Here is a 21,459-nt window from a genome sequence, read left to right on the forward strand (position 1 = left end):
CTGGTCAACCATTTGAAGTGAACTTCTAGCTTGGTCTAGCTTGAACCTAACATTCTTCCATTACAAATTGGTGTTTGGCTGAAATACATGGGCAAAGAGCACACCAAATTGTTAAAGCAAAAATGTTCATCCTGACCAAAATGATCCGGTATGCTTGGTCGTGAGTGATGTGTATTGCACATGCATAAAATAAAAACCATAAAATGAAGGTACTTGATTTACAATAATTTATTACTTGTACAAGTATTGCAAAAGTTGACTGGAAAATGACTAGACCAAATTTGCAGGCACGGCTTACTCTTGACCTTGGAATTTGCTGGCCTTATTCACAGCTTTCCTGTGGCTTAAGGTTGTCCTTCTCCCTGAAAGTGTTGAAAAATACACAAGTGCATGAAAGTTACAAGTTCACATCGCTAATGTTACATATACACATGATGCAACGACATTGTGGTGCTTGAACCACACTACGACTTCAAGGCATGAGAGCTGGCCCTTTGCAACATTTTCAATGGTAGCCTGCTGCAGAACTATCCTTAGAAATGGACCTGTCAGAATATTAGGGATAGGTAATGACATTGCTTATTGCTGTAGGCAGAGTGTGTATCATATTTACGCAAATCTAGGCCAATAGTCTTTCTCAAACTCAAATACTGTCGGGTTGGTTTATATTTGAGTACTTAAAAAATTGTTACAGTTGAGTGATAGCAGTAATTGTTTCCACCAGCATAATAACCATGGATTGATCATGCCATCAAGGCTCATAAGCTTGTTGATTCAAGGTGCACCCCGCAACTCTAGGTGTGGCCAGTAGCATGCTGTACTGTGCAAAATATTTCACATTTTCATTTGGACGCACCGGCTGGCCATCGATTAAGACTTAAGCACATGTGGCGATGGCTGCAAATGTGATAGCAGCCACTGACAAACATGAGAGTGCAACGGATTGCCGACAGCCCTATTGCACTAGGCATTTTCGACTACCTGTTTAGCAGCATGTAAGGCACAGCGCCATTTAAACTTACTGCATACTGCTAATATGCAACAACCCAAATGCGTTGGTGCCATGGTGGAATAGCTAAAACCGCCTTAACTGCACAAAAAAGCATAGCCGCCACATTGGCCCAAAATGATGCACGCAACACCCGCTTATTGTCAGAAGTGAACGCTTACGCACAAGAAAATGTTACTGCACAGACACTGACATAGTAAACAAGCACGGAAAGGGGTCCCAGTGCAGTAATATTGTGACCATACATAGCAGGCTACACATTGTAGCAGGCGCCGGGTTTCAAGAGAACAGCACTGTTCAGCAGAGAATCATTGTACACACAAACACACACAGGAGAAAGCTGGACGAGTTGTCTGCTTTGCTGCCATATCAAACTATTTTGCAATCTCCTTTATGGCTCTATATATATATCTGGGTTCTACTGTATGTGTTTTGAGTTTTTTGCATACTGTAAACGTTTTCCTGCTGGGTCTACATTTGAGGTAACATTTTCTTTTCTTTTTTCTGGCTTCAAACCTTAGGGGGTCAGCCTAGAATTTGGGCCTGCTCAGATGTGAGTAAAGTGCTAACTTGATGTGCTAGGAGCTCAAGACTAGTTTTTACCACATGATCTCACACATACTTCACAGGTGTGAGTAAATGCACTGGCATGGCATTTAATCAGTATGATGCTTTGAACACTTTTTTTTACAAGGCTGCATGTCATTTAAAACTACATACAAGAACCTTCCTGAAATTCATCAAAACACATTTACAACTGCATCTCACCGTTTTGCCATCCTCTCAAGGTCTGCCAGCTTCTCCACCACAAAATGGTTTAGCTGCTTGAGTGCAGCAGGCACAAGGTTTTCAGGAATACCTTGGCGCTGCAGTCGCCGTCTGTAACAATCTAAAACAAAAGGTTCACAGGGCATCACTAACTGGCAAGAAGAAACAGTTCTTAAACAAAAATGGAGTCTATAAGAATATGGTCTGAGGCAGAATGAACAAAGACAGTCTACACCAAAATATCTTAAAAAGCATGGACACTTACCCCGCATCACTTCCACTTTCCAAGGCGTCAGTGGAGTTTTTGCAGGCCGATCCGGAAATCGTGGACACCGCTTTCCTGCAAGACACAAATGAACAGTGGTTAACTATAATACTGCTACTTCTAGTTCACAGCGCTAAAAAAAATTATGGCAGCTTCGCATTAGTGGTGCCAAGCCTGAAGAAACAGCGGAGCGGGGCAGCCTTCCTTGTTGCTCCTTTTAATTTCTCGGTTTCTTTCTTGCTCTTTCTTCCCTTCCTTTCTCTCTCTACTGATTACTTCCTCTATCTATGTCTCTCACTCTCTTCCTGTTTCTCTTTGTCTTGCTCTCTGCTTTTCTATCTCTTTCTCCGAGTCTAGTCTTTCGATCATTTTATGCCTTTACTCCTCTTAGTTCTCTTTCTTCCTCTCCCATGTTTGACATGCTCCACTCCGTCAAGCAGTTTTCATTTAACACTTGCACCTGCTGAACTTGCATTGGGGATTGGCCAATTCCTGTGGCACATACCCACCTAGGAATTTCTTTGCCTTGAACAGAATAAGGCTAGCCTAAAGAGCTTTGTCGTTATAAAAAAAAAAATCTATAGAACAGCAACATACCTTGCAAAGAGCGGTTTTTCAGCTGCTCCTTTGGCCAAATTCCAAGAAGCAGGTCTTTCACAAAAAGAGAATCCTTTTGATGGCCCTGGATGTGACTCCACGCACAAGAATTTATTCGAAGGCCACTGCCAATGTCCACCTGCATCAGAGGAATGTATTGCAAAAAAAAAATCATAACAACCATCTGAAAAAGCAGCATTTACAGTTAAGCAAGCACAAAAAAAATTTCACCTACAACGACAACTGTATGCAAAACTAAAAATTCCTGAAGCTGCCCTTTAGATATGCACATTACCGTGGCATTCTCTTTTCTTGGGCAATCATCTGGTGGCGGTGTTGTCTCCCTTGGAATCACATCCATGTCAATATCTATGAGCTCCATCCTTGAGTGCTCCGGTTTGCTCTTAATTGAGCACGCAGCTCTACTGTTGCCTGCACCATCAACATGAAGCGAGGCTCACTACAAACAGCAGAACTCAAGTCACTTTAAGAAGACAGCATTGTCAGCAATCAACATTCAAAACATATGAGTTTCAATATCAAGGCTCTCACCCAAAATATAGCTACATCAAAGAAATTGTACCAAATGCAAGTATTGTATTAACTTGAGTTTTTTTCTTTTTTTTTTTTTTTTGTAACTAACAATTTGAGAATGCACCTCATATTAGATGTGAAACCAGGCTACACATAAAACAGCAATTTTATTATTTTGTTTCAAAGCACCTTCAAAGAGCATTCTAAGTGACAATGGACGTGTTGGATCTATGCAATGTTTTGCACATGCAACCACTGCCTGGTAAAACATGAAGAAAATGCAAAAGGATTTGCTTAACAATAAAACAATAAACTGTCCAAAGATATTCGAAAATCATAGGCAGTGGCATCAAGGCGTAAATGAGCATATAGTTGTTGGGTGATGAAGAAGTGCGACAAATTCTTTCATGCTCCGCTGACTTGAAAAGCCTTTTGTGGTCCTATGCAAGGTCGTCACCACTGGTCAGAAGAGAAGCTCTCCAACATAGGATGGCGAGCTCATGTTATAACTGCAATACCCTATATTTTTTTGTAATTTTCTTAAATAAGCAAACTCGCTCCTTATCGTAAGAATGTGTAAACATGGTAGTATGCACAAACATCACTTCGTTCGATTTTGTGGTTTGAAATTGTAAGGAATAGCTTTAAATTTAAGGAAGCCCATAATTCCCCCCCCCTGAAATTTCAGTTTGGCATGTGTATAAACGCGCATACAAATGCATGCATAAACATACATAAAGCATAGCTGAGTGCCCCCTCCCCCCCAAACCTGAAAAAAAAAAAAAAAAATGTGTGACCATGCTACTGGCATACAAATTACAAATAAGTCTACGTACATAGCAGCCACAGAAGCCACAAAACTACGAAAAGCCGAATTCCATACCTTTGCCTTCATCTAAGGCTGTCAGAATTTTTTCCTGCAGCCTCACATTAAGCCGCCTCAGCTCCATGGCCTCCTTTTCTAATGTGTTATTCTTGTTTTGGAGCTGCTCTATTTTTTTGCTCTTTCTATCCATCAGTTGTTCAAGCCTCTGTAGCTTGTTCTTGAGCTCACTGACTAGGCTGCCCCTATCGTCATAGGTCTCCCTCTTTTTTTGTTTCTTTGTAGCTGTTTCCTCCTTTCGGCAGATGTCATCCTTTTTTCTCTTCAGCATGTCCAAGAGCTCCTGTTTTGGGCCAGAGGGCTTTTTCACGGGACGCTGTACACAAACAAAAAAATGTCTTATGAGGCTGTTTAAGTTGTGCAATGCATAAAGAATGATATGGCACTGCATAAACAAGTACCTCTGGCTGGACATCATCTTCATCCTCACTTCCGCCGTCAGGTGAATAAGCCATTTTTTCAAACCTAGGCCTCTGCCGGCTTCCTCCCTCCCCCTCCAAGTCGTCTTCAGATTCTGGAAAATATTGAGGTCGTACACATTGAAAAATGTTACGAGGAAATAATTTCATTATAAGCCATGGATGTGCGACTAGGCTGCACTGCAAGTATAAAGAAAAACACAGAAGAGTGACAACAGATTAAGTGGGAAGGAATATTATGCTAAGTGTACACTTAAATAAGCCTTCTACTTATATGAAAGGATCCTTGAAATTTCCGGTAGTCTTTGTTTCAATATTAAAAAAGTTCATGCTCTATATGCATGTAAGCCTTAAACAGAAGCAGGGAGAATATATATGTGCGTAGTATCACAACCATAAAACATGTGCTCATTAACTGTCTTTGCATAAGACTACTGTATATACTGTATAACTGAGCTCTAGATGTTTGCGTATATGCATTTGTGTAAGGAGAGGTCAAATACGCAATATATACATATATATATACACGCAAATCCTGGTTCCTTTTTTTTTTTTATTTCGGGGAGGGGGGATCTGACTGCTATGGTGAAGATAATGAATTAATGATTATTGCATGAACACAGATGATCAAAAATAATTATTTTATTTGACCTACATAATAGTTGAATGCACTTATGGAAGGGCGCCGCTATGAAGACTACTACAAAGAACGCAGTTTTACAGACTGAGCGCAAGCATCAACTAGCCTTATTATTCACTACGCATGAAAATAAGACCACTTGACGGTTGCACTCGTTCTGTTAAACTCTGTCCTGTGTTCTTTGTAGTCTGTTCTTTGTAGTCTATGCTTGTTTCTGGTGTATCACTGACTGATCAATAAATTCTCTTGCTGTCACAGCCTGAATTTAATTTATGAAATTACCTGCCACAAACATGTAGTATCACCTAGTTTGCGGGAACGAGTCCAGAGGTGGCTTCTCTGGGTTCTCCACACAGTGTGGAACAATGTCTTCATTCTAGCGCCTGCGCAATTTTTCAACTCCACTTAATACGAACAATTTTATAGTCCCATTCGAGTTCGAATTAACGAGCTTTTACTGTATTCTGAAAACATAAAGGCAGCTGGGAAGGACTCAACAAGTTTGCCACGTGCCGTACGCTGGAAGCTTCGCAGACAATAGCGTCAAAAGTTGGAGGAGAGGGGTCTATGATCTGGATCAGTGCATACATTTTAAGGAATATTATCGAGTTGTGCTGTACCGCATGAAGAATAGAAAGAAAGGCGATCCCTTAGATATCCATCTCACTTAGCAACAAGTTTTAGGCATATTAATTGCATTTGCAAGAGCGCAAAAGACAGTTGAGTATATATAGTAATTTTTATACACTAGCTTCATTAGGCCTATTTATAAATAACGGAAGTTGCAAGACTATATTTGAACTACGCTCATTTCAAGACAAAATTATGTTTCATTAATCAAATTATACCTGCCGACCGACCGCACGCACCGGATAGCATCAACGATAGGCATATGCGCACCGCGGAACACAAAAATGCACTTAATGTTGAACTTGACAAGGCAAAATAAATGTGTGCCAGGGTCGCAAACGAAGAGCTTACCTCCCAAAGCTAGGATCCGAGCCCGGTAGTAATCAGAGGTCCCGTCCGGATCGGTCCACTTTACAGAATAGAAGAACTTGGACTTGAAGTCCTTCGCGTGCTCTGGTTTGAAGTTTTCGATGTCGCCAACATCCACAATCGCAAGTTTCCGATCGTCTTCGTAACGTACTTTAGCGTGCGTGATCATTCTGCAGTACACTGTGCCGTTAGTGCACGAAAAAAACACAAAGAGGATACGCAGCCGAATGATCACTTCGCAGGATCGCACGCAAATCTGCGGCCAGCGGTCAGACTGCCGTTGCACGTGCTGAATGTAAACGTACGCGCGAGCCGCGAGCTCGTACTTCAAGCCGACTGGCAGATACAGGTTTCCACGTAAACACATCGTGCTACATAGACGCATATGACTTCAATATTAATATGTCCATTTTATTTAGGTTTTATGAGTATATATTGGTTTACCAGATGTACAGATATTACAGTAATAAATGAAATATTGAAATACGAAACTGGACATCTTTTGTGACGCTGACCAGTCAGGATGTGCCATGGTTGCCGTTGTGCTGAAGTGGTGTTCGGTTGTGCGCTCAACAACAATCTGAGGAGCATCCACACGTGCACCAACAAATCGTCTAATGCGGTCATAATGTATCAACTTCCAAAGAGAAAGAAGAGAGGCCCATATAAACGATATATCAACCATGGATCGGACTTTGTGCTACCGAGAAGTACTGAGAGGGGTTGCCAACAGCGTGTAAGTTTACCTTTGTTTTTGTTCTAACGCCTTCAATTGGCGCTGGTGTTCAAGACTCACACGAGACTGCATGTCTTGGTTCGCATAACACGCCTAGCGTATTAACAACAGTTTGTGTGGGCGAACAACCTGCGTTTGTCCGCACATGTAGTTGCCGAGGGTGAACGTAAATATTGACGGCAGATATCGCTCGCTTGGCGGTACCGAACCACGCTGTAAATTACTGTTTAGTGAACAACTGGTAGTGAGCAAACTGGTATTGCTGCGACATTTGAGTACAAATAAAGCGGCTGTGAATGGCAGCCGCTATTTGAGCGGGTCATTGTAACCGATTTTAACATTGACTTAAAATTTTTTTTAACAAATCTCTAATAGGGCATTGAAAGCAGTTGTAGCAGTTCAGTACATTGCATCTGTTAGAACATTTAAAGCGGACTTTTCTGTCTGAATTCACGGCTTACGTAAAATGGTAACAATGTTCGCAGGAGTTTTGCGAATATCTTGCCTACAGGTTAGTTATATTTTACATTAATGCGTAATTAATCGATTTTGCGTGCCTTGGGTTTGTTATTAGCAAAATTGTGATGTCACTTGTCATTGCTGAGTCAGTCATTGAGTTAAGTTTTTGTCTAAGTAAACCCAATATTATTATTAGCATTGGGTTTAAATGCAACAAACCCAATGAGAACTGATGCTGTCATTCTCAAAAACAAACAAAAACCTTTCTCTATTACGATACATTAGATAGGAGCTTACACAGTAAAGCTTCGACTTAAGGCGTGCACATATGTCTAAGATACTTCTTCGCATTCAGGAGGTGCCTATGGACACATCCTCGTCTGATGATGAAGCAGCAGGACAAGCTTCAGTCTCGACAGATATAAATGGCATACTTCGAACTGATACGTTGAGTAGTGAGGATGAACAGGTGAGGTAGTATGTTCGAGACGTTAAGTGCATTTTTATTAATAAGCTGTTTTCTTGCAGGAAACTTCAAGCGATGCTTGTAGCACAGCAGCCTCCAGGGTGACATCTGCTCCGGTCAGTCCCACTACTCCAGAACTGCAAGCAACCAATGATAGGCCACAGCATGCCAACCCGATGGTTTCCCATGACACATTGCTAAATGATGAAGAGGTATGCACACATATCTATATTTATGTGGGTATTTTTTTGTATAACAGAAGTGGTTGTTCGGAGTATTTAGTAATATGCGGTGACATCGCAGAGGCATGACAGCACTTGTGCCTGTTGTGTCTCCATATGTGGTGTCATTGCAGATTTTGCACTAAAAATCGAACATGGCTTTGTCACACGTCGAGGTGGTGCCGATCTCTGACGAGTTCCCTTTTCTCTTGGTTTCATCGTTTTTGTGTTTTCTCTGCTCTATTTGTTTTGCAGCTGTCCATGTCTGATGAGGATGGTTCAGAGCAACATGATCCTGGAGAGCTGCCTTCAGAAGATGACATGGTAGGTCCATCGGAAGTTGCAAAAATTACACAAACATGGCTGATGTCATTAACTGCTGGGGGATCACTTAGCTTGTTTAGGCATTGGAAATGCAGAATTTATGAACGGTAAGAGCTCACTGAAAACGAAGACACAATGAAGGCTCACACACACACAGCGCTATGTTTGTGAAAGCAGTGCAGGGAGGGGGATGACAAGGGGGCAAGAACATGTGCCCCTTTATCATTGTGCATCATGACCTTGAGCACCTTCTTGTTTTTCTTCAAATGCGTGGCTTACTGTCAGTGTAATCACAAGTGCACGGAGGGAGGGGGGTACATGGCGGCATCCCGCGGCGGCCACGGTAACTATATGCAGCAAATCAGCCAACCGTCATGGACGTGGGTATGTGGCACAGAAATTGGGATATATGGCATCATTTGTCGAGAAAAGAGGGATCGATTTCTAGCTGACTTGGATAATTAATTGTGAAGTCTCAGTCGAGTGCTGCCATTTTGAACAATTATTTCTTTTCTCCTTTCAGCAGCAAATGCCTAACAGTCCCACGGGGCCGAGTCATGGTGGCAAGTCGCAGTTTGGAGAGTTATTTACTGATGTTATCACTGAAAGAGTGGTTTTGTCCAGAGGTGACATTCTCCTCATGGTGCTGAAGCACGCTGTGAAAAATAATTTGTCATTCACTGGGCTGACCAGCATGTTGGACCTTATTAACAGAATTTTCGAACATCCAATATTGCCTGATTCACGGTACCAGCTCTCCAAACTTTTGAGCAAAACTGGCACAACCATGACATATTATTGTTTTTGCCCCAAATGCTTCACACATATAGAAAATGCTGAAACAAATGCCTCTTTTCAGTGCATACAGTGTGGGCACAGAACGAGTGTTTCCAGTCTATCTGATATGCCTTTTTTTGTGACTCTTGATGTGGAATCACAGTTGCAAAGATTGTTGAAAGCAAATTTTACGGAAATCCATTGACCTCTTAAAATTGTCTGAGTTGCCTAAATGCAAGCACGTCATGGCCAGTGTGCAGTGGGTATTCGGCACTCAGTTTTGTCAGAGTGGCATATGTCATTCAAGTTGCTATACCTTGTGAAATTTTATGTGCACTGTTAATTTGTAATTTAATTTCAGATGCAACTATGTGCAAATTTTGTGCATTTGTGTATTATTTTTTACATATGTACATATATTTCATGCATATTATTATTTTTGTGTTTTGTTTGAGTGTTCTTATGCCTGGACTTGTTGTATTTTTGCCCATTTTAATAAACATATTGTGGTGGAATGCCACGAGCTTTTCTCGGAAATGCGTGGTTGTCTTCTGTTGTACAAACAGCACCAAGGTTATACTGCTGTGATTTCATTAATTTCAAAAGCACTACTGTGCAGAAAGAGGTTGCATAGTCTATCCATTAAGATATATCAAGACCTATAATTAGGCAAGAAATGCTGCCATTTTTGGGCATGAAGCACTTGGAACGATGAAGGACAACAGTATTATTATAGGACAATTTGTTGTCATTCGGCAGCATTCACTTACTGCGTTATGTGCTTGAGGATACAAGCTGACTTCATTAATTTGTTCTTCCTTTCAATTTTCAATAAAATGTTACGTATTCTATATTTTGGCCACTATTCGGCGTCATTAGAATCAAAGATGAAATTTCACTATTCACACACCACTAGCTGTGAGTGATTCACAGGCTATATCAGCCCAGACATTGGAAATCTTAACACAACAGTGTGAATGAGCTCATGTCGCGAAATATCCAGATGGCAGCAAAAAATAAAAATCGTGGGTGAAGCCAGAATCAAACCCTGGAATTCTGCATGGCAGCCTCCACTCAGTCACTGCTTCAAACTACTTTAGAAAGATACCTTGTACAATGAAAAATACCTTGTCAGGACAAAGTAGTTGCAGAGTTGGCTTTCCTGTTTTATATCAATGTGATAAGCTTTACATATGTGCACTTAGGACTGTGCGAGCAATATTCAAGGGTTGCACTTGTCTGTATATAAGCACATCATCACTCGATAGCATGCACTTCATGGTAATATAACTGAAGTGCAAGCTCCAATGGGAACACTGATGTTATGTTGTGCCATAAGCTACCTTTCACGCGTCAGTGTACTTGATGTGCCTGGAAAGTCTACAATATGCACAGAGCTAATCAATTGGGACAAAGATGTCTATCCACCTCGTAACGCTGAAGGCTCAAAATGAAATTTCCAGCATTGGCTGACGCATGCTGACTGCTTCGCATATGACTAATTCCCACAACATGTGTGCTGTGCTGGATTTTTACACTCCGTTTGCACTACAGCTTTCGTGCACCAACTTCAACCTTTAATTTTATACCCACATCAGTGACTATTACTTCGTCTACACAAAATATCCAAGAAAAAAAAATGACAAAAACAAGTGATGAAGCTTGCATGTAGCAATGGGCCTATTTTTGTCCAGGCAATCACCCAGCAGGAGACTGAAAGTACTGCTTCTATGAGCACAGCTATAGGTCACAAACCAGCAGAACTAGCTGCATTTTTAATTGTACCATATTCAAACTCATGTTAACTGTTAATGCTATAACTGTCCCACTGTTTTGAGTTAAAATGTACCTTATAGTAAACGCCACAGCTCTAGAAAAAAAAGTTGCTTATAAGGAACATAAATGACTGAAGAACATAACCTAATGCACACTACAATGAAGTTTTCAATTCAAAATATGTATACATGGCTCAATTGACTCCAATATATAAGAATCATGACAATTACTTGAGCCTGGAATTCTGCCCTGGCCTATAGCAAATTAAGTTGCCATGTAAATAACAAATATCAACTTTTATGTATATGAAACAAATTTTAATTGAAAGAACAATGTTCCAACACTCTCCCAAATTGTAGTTGTACAACCAATTGGACCAACAAGCACACCATTTGGGATGCCAATTGGGAGGCCAATTGGAATGCACTGTTCCAATGGTTTTCCAATTGGAATGTGGGCAGCCAATTGGACTAACAAGCATTCCAATTGGAGATCAAATGGTCAGCGGTGAACCAATTGGACTGGCCAATTGGAACTATAAGGTCCAATTGGTCTTTCCTATTGAAGTTCAGCATTCCAGTTGGCTTCCAATTAATGCCATTTGGGACCAATTCATGGGAACTGGTATGACCAGTTGGACCCATTCACTTTTTTTGACTGGGTTAGAATAACTCGTGTGTGCCTTCTCTAGTATAAAGGCACATATACAAAACATCGACGTGTTGTTATGGTACCTTAGATATGCACAATGATTGCTTAATTGAGAATCGCACAAGTACAAATGCTGGACCTTGAGCAATATTGGTGGGCGCTGCGGATGGGGTCGGCTGTTTGAGGTATCGTTAAGGGCAGACAGACAAATGTACAGACAGACAGACAGACAGACCAAAATGTTTTTGTCAAAGGTCCTCAAGAAAGACTATCATCTTTAAAAACAGGCTACTCGCGTTGAGCACACAAATGAACTATCAGCCCAGATGCGGTCAAGCGCCTGACTGCCAGTGGCTCTTTTCTGGGCTTTCAATTACTAGTAGACGACACTATGCAACTGTCACAGAACGAGCGCTAAAAATGGGCGCGCCGCCAAATTCTTGCGATAACGGGCGGGAGAAACGCCGCGAGGTCAAAAGAAAAAAAAGAAAACAAACATCCAAGGCTCCCCGGGCGCGCGACGCTCTCCCCTCGGAAGCGTGGCTTCGCCGATGAACCTCCTCACCCCACAGTGGCGGCCGGGCAAGCACTGGAAAGTTCCAGAAGGAAATAGGCGTGGTCATACCGAGTTGAGTCATCGGTCGGGGACGGCTCTCATACAGTCTCGCGCCTCTCCCCAGCCTTCGCTGCGCATCGCGCCGACCAAATGACAAGAACATTCTGGAATGTCGCGCGCAAGGTATTTAACCGAGCAGCCGAGATGAGAGATCAGGAGAAGACGGAAGTTAGCGCCAGAGCGCGTAGGGATTCCGGCGTGTAGTCGGCGAAGGTTTTGTCCGTAGGGACAAAGCAGGAGCGTGAGGTTTCCTGGAAGAGAAACTTCGGAGGAGAAGACGGAAGTTAGCGGCAGAGTGCGTAGGGTATTCCGCCGTGTAGTCGGCGAAGGTTTTGTCGGTAGCGACAACGGAGAAGAAGAAGAGGATTTCCACCTGAGGGGTGAAGGCTCGAGCTACAGGCAAGAGCGTGTGTTTACCGCTATCGAGCGAAGACGCGTGGCAACAGCTGCGTGTGTGAAGCCGACGTGTTTCCGGCGAAGAAAGTGAAGCTTGAAGAGTGGCCAATTGAAGACGCGAGGTTTCCTGGAAGAGAAACTTCAGGGGGCAGCGGAACGACAACAACCCTGGACTTTGAGTGAGTGATTCTCGGAAGAGTATCATTCAGACTTTTGTTGCAAGGACTTTGGACTGAATAGGTTTTCTATCTCTTTAGTCTTTAAGTGTCTTGGTTGTTAAATGCATGCGACTGCATTGTAGTGTGAATTGTTGTCTGTGTCCGTTGTTCAATTGAGTGTGGCTGATTGTACTGTGAAGTACGTTGATTGATTGGTGACATATTGTACTCACTTATTGTGGAGTGTGCATACGTGTGTATTGTTTTTGATCTGCCGTTAATGAGAATATAATTTTGTTTGTTTATCAACTCTCGGCTCTGACTTGTTCTTTGGACCACAGCCGGCGTCCGCTGGCACGCCAAAAAGGACCACTTCTAAATTGTCCACGCTTTCGTGGTGCGGTTCGGGGGGCCGATACTTCGGCCCTTGGAATTAGCCCGGCGACTGCCTCCCTCATTAACGGGACCTGTGTGACAAATAATCTGGCGTCCGCGACAGGACCTTTTGGTGCACAGTGTGTCCAAAGTAGTGAAAAAGAGCCTCGAGTGTTGATAGTGCTATCGGAACGATTTTGTGTGTTGTTCAGTGTTCTCGTTAACGAGTGCAGGGGAGTGTTCCGATAGACTGATTTAGGCAGATACTTTTTACACGCGGCAAGACTTTATTTGCGAGACACCATGGATCTCGAAAAGTTAGTAGCTCTTGGTGAGAAGATGGGTCTTTCTGGCGCCGAACTATGGAAGTGGGTCACCCAGAAGGAAAAAGAAGAAAAAGAGAGGGCCAAAGAAGAAAAGGCAGCTGAGCTGGAAAAAGAAAGGCTGACGGTCGAAAGAGCCAAAGCGGAAAAAGAAGCTGAGTTGGAACGAGAGAGGTTGACAGCTGAGAGAGCCAAGGAAGAAAAACAGCTGAGTTGGAACGAGAGAGGTTGGCAGCTGAGAGGGCGAAGGAAGAAAGAGAGCGACAATTGAAGTTGGAGCTGGAGAGAGAAAAGCTGGCCGCTGAGAGGGCGAGAGAAGAGAGGCAAAGGAGCGACAGCTGAAAGAAGAAAGAGAGGAAAGGGAACGGCAGCGGCAGCACGGGATGGAACTCGAGCGGCTCCGGTTGCAACAGCGAAGTGAAACTCCCGTCCAACCTAGAGTTGAAAGCAGCGAACGGGAAGATCATGGCTTCCTTCCGCTTGAACCCAAGCAAGCTGCTCGTGGCGTTTGATGAAAGGAAGGACGACCTTGACGCGTACCTTCACCGATTCGAGACGATTGCGAAGAGCCAGAATTGGCCGGAACATCAATGGGCAACTGCTTTAAGTACCTGCTTGAGTGGTGAAGCGCTCAGTGTGTACGGCAGGCTGACGCCGACCGATGCAGCCAACTATGCAAAGGTGAAAGCTGCTTTGCTGAAGCGATTTAGATTTACTGTAGAAGGATTCCGGGACAGATTTCGGACAGGAAAGCCAGCTGATGGTGAGACGGCTACGCAGTACGCCGCCCGACTTGGCCATTATTTCGACAGATGGATTGAACTTTCAGGGACAGCGCAGGAGTAGGATAAACTTAGAGAGCTCCTAATTAGAGAACAATTTCTTACTAGTTGCCACCCAAGCCTGTCGCTGTACTTGAAAGAGAGGAAGGCTGAGTCACTTGAAGGGATGCTTGAATTGGCTGATCAATTCTTGGAAGCGCAAGGGGGAACAAATTTGGCCAAGGTCAAGAAGGATTGTCCCGATGATTCGAAGAAATTGGCTCCCGAAGAAAAGAAGCGTGCACCAGAGAGCATTCCGCGATGTTTCCTGTGCAACCGAGTGGGTCATCGCGCGAAAAACTGTCGAACGATCTTTACGAGCCCTATGGCAGTAAAATGTTTCAAGTGTGGTCAGACTGGGCACAAAGCAGACGCTTGTCGGAACGAAGTGAGTCAAACTCACCAGGTATCCTGTGTGCAAGCGGCACCGAAATCTGATAATAATGCCGTCACCGATGGATTCGTAGAGTTGAAGAATGGGGAAAAAATTCCTATTGTGGGTGCTGTAATGTCAAAACAGCCAACCGGTGTTGCGAAAGGAATGCCAACGCTGCCTGGAAAAGTTGCGGGCAAAAAGATTACGGTGTTAAGAGATACCGGCAGCTCCACTGTTATCGTGCGGAGAAACTTGGTACGGGAAAGTGAGTTAACCAGCAAAACGAAACCGGTTTGCTTAATTGACCGTACAGTTCGGATGCTTCCCGAAGCAGAGATTGAGGTTGAAACCCCATACTTCAGCGGGAAGGTTACGGCTCTGTGTATTACGACCCCCCTTCACGACCTTGTCATCGGAAACATCGACGGGGCGCGAGGACCGAACGATCCGGAATGTTTGGGAGAAGACCTTAAGATAGAGCCCTCGCCAACCCAACGACCGCGAGATACAGTGGAGGAGCAACCCGTGACGGATCCCACTCGAGCCCGAGGTGAAGCCGCGGTGCAAGGGACTATGAATGATAAGATGATCGTGTTAAACGAGTTCACGGGTCGGGCAGCTGGACTTACGTCGGCACGACCTCAACCGACCGGCAGTGTAAAGGTGACGGAGTCGGCCAGCCAAGCCCAATGTCGTGACATGAACGAGCTGGTAAATAAACAAACAGGACCCGTTGAACGTTATGACCCGTTAACGGTGTCGGAAGTGACAACGATGGCCGAGACGCCGCCTCAGATATTGTCGTGGGAAGGGACTTGCCGAAAAGGAACGTGGAAACACAATAAGAGATCGAGCGAGCACCGCATGAAAGGGCGCAAGCACCGCTCAAAGTACACAGGATAAGTGCTGAAGTCGAATCAGAATGTGTTTGGCAGTGCTGAGTGCCATATGTTGTGTTAGTGTTGTGTTATCCTGTGTCACAAGTGTCGAAGTATCTGTGCTGTGATGTATAGTGTTGTATAATCGTTGTAAAGACAGAACTTTGTACGTTTGTATTGTTTGGAATGTGTGTTGAAGTGTTGTAGTCATGTACCTGAGGTTATATTTCATGTGTGTGAGATTGAATTGTAATGTCCAATTGTATTGAGTGATATATTGTGAATGTGACGTGTCATGAGCGACGGACTATGTTACAGTCTTTGAGAGTGTGTGGTGACTGTTCGCGCTCGTTTGTGTGGTTTGGAATATTATGAGATAATATTCTTAAAGTGGGGGGCAGTGTCACAGAACGAGCGCTAAAAATGGGCGCGCCGCCAAATTCTTGCGATAACGGACGGGAGAAACGCCGCGAGGTCAAAAGAAAATAAAGAGAAAACAAACATCCAAGGCTCCCCGGGCGCGCGACGCTCTCCCCTCGGAAGCGTGGCTTCGCCGATGAACCTCCTCACCTCACAGCGGCGGCCGGGCAAGCACTGGAAAGTTCCAGAAGGAAATAAGCGTGGTCATACCGAGTTGAGTCATCGGTCGGGGACGGCCCTTGTACAGTCTCGCGCCTCTCCCCAGCCTTCGCTGCGCATCGCGCCGACGAAATGACAAGAACCTTCTGGAATGTCGCGCGCAAGGTATTTAACCGAGCAGCCGAGATGAGAGATCAGGAGAAGACGGAAGTTAGCGGCAGAGCGCGTAGGGTATTCCGCCGTGTAGTCGGCGAAGGTTTTGTCGGTAGCGACAACGGAGAAGAAGAAGAGGATTTCCACCTGAGGGGTGAAGGCTCGAGCTACAGGCAAGAGCGTGTGTTTACCGCTATCGAGCGAAGACGCGTGGCAACAGCTGCGTGTGTGAAGCCGACGTGTTTCCGGCGAAGAAGTTGAAGCTTGAAGAGTGGCCAATTGAAGACGCGAGGTTTCCTGGAAGAGAAACTTCAGGGGGCAGCGGAACGACAACGCTGGACTTTGAGTGAGTGATTCTCGGAAGAGTATCATTCAGACTTTTGTTCCAAGGACTTTGGACTGAATAGGTTTTCTATCTCTTTAGTCTTTAAGTGTCTTGGTTGTTAAATGCATGCGACTGCATTGTAGTGTGAATTGTTGTTTGTGTCCGTTGTTTTGAGTGTGGCTGATTGTACTGTGAAGTATGTTGATTGATTGGTGACATATTGTACTCACTTATTGTGGAGTGTGCATTGTTTTTGATCTGCCGTTAATGAGAATATAATTTTGTTTGTTTATCAACTCTCGGCTCTGACTTGTTCTTTGGACCACAGCCGGCGTCCGCTGGCGCGCCAAAAAGGACCACTTCTAAATTGTCCACGCTTTCGTGGTGCGGTTCGGGGGGCCGATACTTCGGCCCTTGGTATTAGCCCGGCGATTGCCTCCCTAATTAACGGGACCTGTGTGACAGCAAAGCATGCATTCTCCCATGTCACGTTGTGACGCATACCCCGTGAAGGCGGAGTTTAGCCCTGAGCACTCGAAGAAAGGGTTAAGGGTGAAAGGCGTAGCAGGGTACCTATTCAGTACTTGTATCTCCGTTAATAATGGCTGTTTCGATTGAATAATCGTGCCAATGATTTGCTCCAGTAGTGGTCTAATCCAAAATGGAATGTGAAAAAAACCGTATCAGGGACCCTTTAGGGGAAGGCCAATAATGCAAGAGTTCTGAATTTTGGGAGACCATCGGAGACCAGTGCCAGCAAAGTACTCCTCGACAACCTCAATGGCATCCTGCAGGGCCGTCACAATCTGGACGTCACTACCACTGAAGGACAGGATCATAATGTCTTCTCTCGTCTCGGCAAAAGTGCTGGAAGCTACAGGGAGGTATTTGGCATGGGTGAAAATTTACATCACGTGTATCTCGAGACCTTGAACACCTTTTTCGATTGCCCAACTTTTTAGTCTGACTGTGCGCGCACACACGGAGAAGTCGCGGCCTTTTGTGGCGGCCCCAGTAATCACCGAGCACCATGCCATGCTCAAAGACAATGGCCGATACTTGGCCTGTTATGCAGCGCCTTTGGAGCCTGTATCATAATTTGTCGAGAGAAGAAAAAGCGCTTTTTGGCTGACTTTGAGAACTTATTGTGAATTACAGGCCACCTGCTGCATTTTGACTATCGTTTGACAATCGGCTTCGACTATCGATCGGCAGTGTTTTGTGACAATGCTCAAAGTGTTGCAGGGTCTCTTTAAGAGCTAAATATATCGTGTTGCTTCCAGTGCAAGAATGTGTAACTTCAATAAGGTTTTGTTTCCAAAGCACTGAGGTGCTATATGTAACAGACTTGTAAAAAAAGACGTAATTTCTGAAAAAAAAAACAACTGTTTTGTGTTATATGATTATTAGCAAGAGAAACATCGGCAAACATAGAAAAACTTCAGGTGCATGGGAAATGAATTTTGCCTTCCAGTGTTGGCAAGCCCGCTGAGCACCGCAGTGACACTTTAAGTAATGTGGCCGACAATTTGACAATATAAGTACAAATTCTGATATAAATTGGGCACTTCACTATCAGTTTTAATGGTCAATAAATTCAGATGACATAATCACATTTAACACTACTATGAAATGTACTTCTCTGCTCCATGTGCAATTTAAACGCATTTTTTTATTCGGCAAAGTATGCAGTAACTACAATTGCTGCTTTGCTCACATTAAAAAACTCAAAACCGAGAAGTACTAACAAGTACAGCATAATAACAGTGTATTCACAGCTTTGTTTTATTTTGATGTTCTTCACCTACACAAGACCAGTACGATTCGTTTACGCTGCGACACCAAGAGTTTTGTGTCCAATATAGAGAGCTTGCAGGATTTTTCAGAGCAGGCCCCGAGTGATGACACCTTCTGGAGGCTCCTGCAAAGTTGAAGTCTCGTCCACAGCTTCAATGCTGCGCATAAAGCGCGCGAGGGTAGCAATGCCCTGCATGTAATGAACATACAAAACGTGCTGCAGTTAGTGCACGTGAGTGACAGCACACACTAGTGTCCCGACAGGATTAACTTCTAAGCAATTTACAGTGCAGAGCAATGCGCTGATAAGAAAGAGGCAACATGGCAGATGCGGTACCTATTTCAAGAAGTCAAAGTTTCGCCACTAGAACGAAGCAATGAATGTGATAGCAAGAAATTTGAATTTCACAAGAAGAAGGACTACTGTAATTACTCGAATCTAACGCGCACCTTTTTTTCGGTTAAGCGAGTTCATAAATCGCATGCGCGTTAGAATCAAGTACGAACAAAAAAAATTACGGTCAATCTATTGCCATCGGCAATTCCAAAATGGCCGCCCCCTACGTGCGTCGGCATGGTGCGTCGGCCATTTCTGCCTATGTGTTTCCCACGAGCGGCACTTCGTACGTGTGCTGAGGAGTTCATCATCTAGTAGTGCATTAGCATCGACGGCGTGGAAGGGCCGACTCCAAAAACTCGAGTGCACCACGATGCCGCTTTTAAAAGAAAAGTCATCGCGTGTGCAGAAACGGACGGAATTCGGGCCGCATCGCGGTCGTTCGGAGTTCCCGAAACGTGCGTGCGGGACCGGCGGAAACAAAAGCAGAAGATTGTCGACAGCAAAGCTTCACGCAAAGGCTTCAGTGGACCACAGCAGGGTTGGTTTCCGCAAATTAAAGAGCTGCTCGGCGAGTATGTGCTTGAGCAGTGAGCGGCACAGCGGCCCGTGGCGACAGAACTGCTCGAAGTGCGGGCTATGAAATTAGTCTTAGAAAAAGGTCTAATGCGGAGCCAGTTTAAAGCGAGCAGGTGCTGGCTAACTAACTTTATGAAGAGGAAAGGCTTTCCTTCCGAAGGGGAACATGCATATGCGAAAAGTTTTGCGGAGGAGTACGATGAAAAGCTTCACAGTTTTCAGAGGTTCGTCCTAGGCGCAACAACGGCTACCTGCTTGGGCAAATCGGGAATGCCGATCAGACGCCTCTTTACTTCGACATGCCTGGCACCACAACCGTCGAGAAGAAGGGGGTGAAGCAAGTTCGCGTGCTTACATCGGTCTACGGTAAAACTACAGTGACGGCAATGCTCTGTTACACATCAGATGGGCACAATCTTCGCCCGTACCTCATATTTAAATGGAAGACGCTCCCGAAAGGAGTCGTTTTTTCGAGTGGTGTGATCGTGCGGGCCAGCGAGAAAAATGGGTGCGCGTTGCAATCGATGTCTTACGTTTTTTTTTTTTCGCGGTGTAAATCGGGTGCGCGTTACAATCGAGGGCCCGGTAGAATCGAGTAAATACGGTAGCAGCTTGATACTTTCAGCATGTCGCTACAGCACAAAGAGCACTTGAAAAGAACGCATAGGTATACACTGGACAAGTGTGAAGCAACAGTAGTCATAATTGTTACGTGCTCGTATTTCAGCAATGTGCTGAAAATGTCCACAATGCAGAAGCCGACGCCCTCCGAGTCTTCTGCCACGCGTTCTTGTTTCCCTTGAGTGGTACAGAGGGGGCCGTCTGAAGGGCAGTTTTCAGTTTGAAAGAAAATGTAAAAGCGTTGATAACAGAAATCACACTCAAGCTGTTCCAAGATATTCATGCCATCAGAATAGCTAGCCATTATATCAGACACACAAGCATGACGAGTAGCTGTGTTGGCTGACACTGTGCGAAAGGTCCCTGGTTCGAATCCCTGGTATGTAGATTTAGATTTTTTTTCTGATTTCGTTTTTATGCCTTTTTTTACATACATATCAGTGATGGAGGTGACTTCTCACTGTTTGCAACATACTTTGGAGCAAGAAAAGCGCTGCTTTGGAGCAGCCATAATTGTTTTCAAAGCAAAAAAAAATGCTCGTTTAGAGCAGCTACTAGCGTTTTAGGAGCAGATATTAAATTTGCCGTACACTAACTGGAGTTCAGACCATCTCATAAATATTATTTCCTATGAAATATATTCAACAGACAACAATCAATGTATATTTCATGAAGCAAACAATGGCAGGTTGCCAGAAATGTGCTGAGAATAAATAAGCTGCCATTTAAAACATTAGTATTTGTGGCAGAAATCGAATAAAACAGGATAAGCTGAATGTCTCATTTTAGAAGTAACCACGGTACACTATAACTGTTGCCAAATAAGCAGCAAACAATTATTATGAGATAAAAGTAACCCTGTTCATTTTTACATTTCACTCCACTAGCCTGCATGTCTAGCTGAGAAAAAAAAAAAACCAAACGAGCTACATGCTCAATATTAAATATTGTTACATAAAAATGCCAGTTTTGTTGCACATATAAGATTAGAGCCTATAATGCTACACACTAACAACACATTGAGAATATAGTATGCAGCTTCTTTTCAGTTACTTTAAGACTTATGAGTCAGTCAAACAGTAAAAGTTCGTCATTTTCATTCTCTCGGGGTCATTTTGAAGCAGGTTTGGAGCAATTACTGATTGCTGTTTGGTGCAGCATGAAGTAGCATTTCTCCTTCGAAGCAGTTTGAAGCAATTGGAGCAGCACTTTCATCACTATAATGTATTACCACGTATTGCCAAGCGCGTTTCTTATTTTAACTTTTGTTTGATTTGATTTTCGCCCACAAAGCCTGGGTCAGGAATGCTCAGTGCAAACTGTGCCCGATTGTTCGAGAAGGGTTGCGATGATCGTAGATCGTTCTGTTAAGATAGGCCCGCAAGAGGCAAACACACTCTATATTCCAGAGCTTGCTCACAGACCAATGATAAGGCTGGAACATACGACAACACATGTATAAATGTCGCGGCTTTTCGCCACTTGTCAGTTGATTGACGGGAACATTCGATGACACATGTATAAATGCCGCAGTGCTTCACCACTTGTCAGTTGATCGGCGGTCCACGCTTTGTTTGCCGCTATCAGTGCCAGTGTCTTGC

General features: G+C 44.0%; 3 protein-coding genes across 5 annotated transcripts in view; 1 reads left to right on the forward strand and 2 right to left on the reverse strand.

The window, feature by feature from the left end:
* Positions 1 to 204: 204 nt before the first annotated feature.
* LOC142804233 (uncharacterized) lies at positions 205 to 6,499 on the reverse strand. Its single transcript, XM_075890953.1, has 8 exons — positions 6,097 to 6,499; positions 4,458 to 4,570; positions 4,057 to 4,372; positions 2,935 to 3,071; positions 2,640 to 2,778; positions 2,043 to 2,117; positions 1,778 to 1,898; positions 205 to 362 (listed from the first exon to the last, which is right to left on the reverse strand). The coding sequence occupies exons 1-8, from the start codon at positions 6,497 to 6,499 to the stop codon at positions 323 to 325; spliced, it is 1,344 nt and encodes a 447-aa protein (XP_075747068.1). The 3' UTR covers positions 205 to 322.
* A 138-nt stretch (positions 6,500 to 6,637) lies between these two features.
* Positions 6,638 to 9,444, forward strand: LOC142804234 (uncharacterized). Of its 2 annotated transcripts, none has more exons than XM_075890956.1 (5): positions 6,638 to 6,850; positions 7,665 to 7,778; positions 7,838 to 7,987; positions 8,252 to 8,320; positions 8,844 to 9,444. In XM_075890956.1, the coding sequence occupies exons 1-5, from the start codon at positions 6,638 to 6,640 to the stop codon at positions 9,300 to 9,302; spliced, it is 1,005 nt and encodes a 334-aa protein (XP_075747071.1). In that variant the 3' UTR covers positions 9,303 to 9,444. The 2 variants fall into 2 exon arrangements, with proteins under 2 accessions (XP_075747071.1, XP_075747072.1); XM_075890957.1 differs by having other exon boundaries at positions 8,847 to 9,444.
* Positions 9,445 to 18,285: 8,841 nt separating this feature from the next.
* mRpL20 (mitochondrial ribosomal protein L20) overlaps positions 18,286 to 21,459 on the reverse strand; it is a 32,920-nt gene continuing 29,746 nt past the window's right edge. For both annotated transcript variants that reach the window (XM_075890958.1, XM_037419921.2), the window contains one exon: positions 18,286 to 18,511. In XM_075890958.1, the coding sequence (XP_075747073.1) occupies positions 18,407 to 18,511 (105 nt within the window). In that variant the 3' untranslated portion in view covers positions 18,286 to 18,406. The remainder of the gene's footprint in view (positions 18,512 to 21,459) is intronic.

This window comes from Rhipicephalus microplus, chromosome 3, assembly GCF_043290135.1.
Source record: "Rhipicephalus microplus isolate Deutch F79 chromosome 3, USDA_Rmic, whole genome shotgun sequence".
NCBI classification, from domain to species: domain Eukaryota; kingdom Metazoa; phylum Arthropoda; class Arachnida; order Ixodida; family Ixodidae; genus Rhipicephalus; species Rhipicephalus microplus.

What these genes read in the sequence shown, in the direction of transcription:
- LOC142804233 (XM_075890953.1), bottom strand. Translation starts at nt 6,499, where the DNA reads ATGCGTCTATGTAGCACGATGTGTTTACGTGGAAACCTGTATCTGCCA. An exon ending in TCGGATCCTAGCTTTGGGAG is followed by an intron (nt 4,571 to 6,096) that starts GTAAGCTCTTCG and finishes AATATTTTCCAG; the next exon opens with AATCTGAAGACGACTTGGAG. An exon ending in CAAGAAAAGAGAATGCCACG is followed by an intron (nt 2,779 to 2,934) that starts GTAATGTGCATA and finishes CCTCTGATGCAG; the next exon opens with GTGGACATTGGCAGTGGCCT.
- LOC142804234 (XM_075890956.1), top strand. Translation starts at nt 6,638, where the DNA reads ATGTGCCATGGTTGCCGTTGTGCTGAAGTGGTGTTCGGTTGTGCGCTC. An exon ending in AGAGGGGTTGCCAACAGCGT is followed by an intron (nt 6,851 to 7,664) that starts GTAAGTTTACCT and finishes CTTCGCATTCAG; the next exon opens with GAGGTGCCTATGGACACATC. An exon ending in TGAGTAGTGAGGATGAACAG is followed by an intron (nt 7,779 to 7,837) that starts GTGAGGTAGTAT and finishes GTTTTCTTGCAG; the next exon opens with GAAACTTCAAGCGATGCTTG.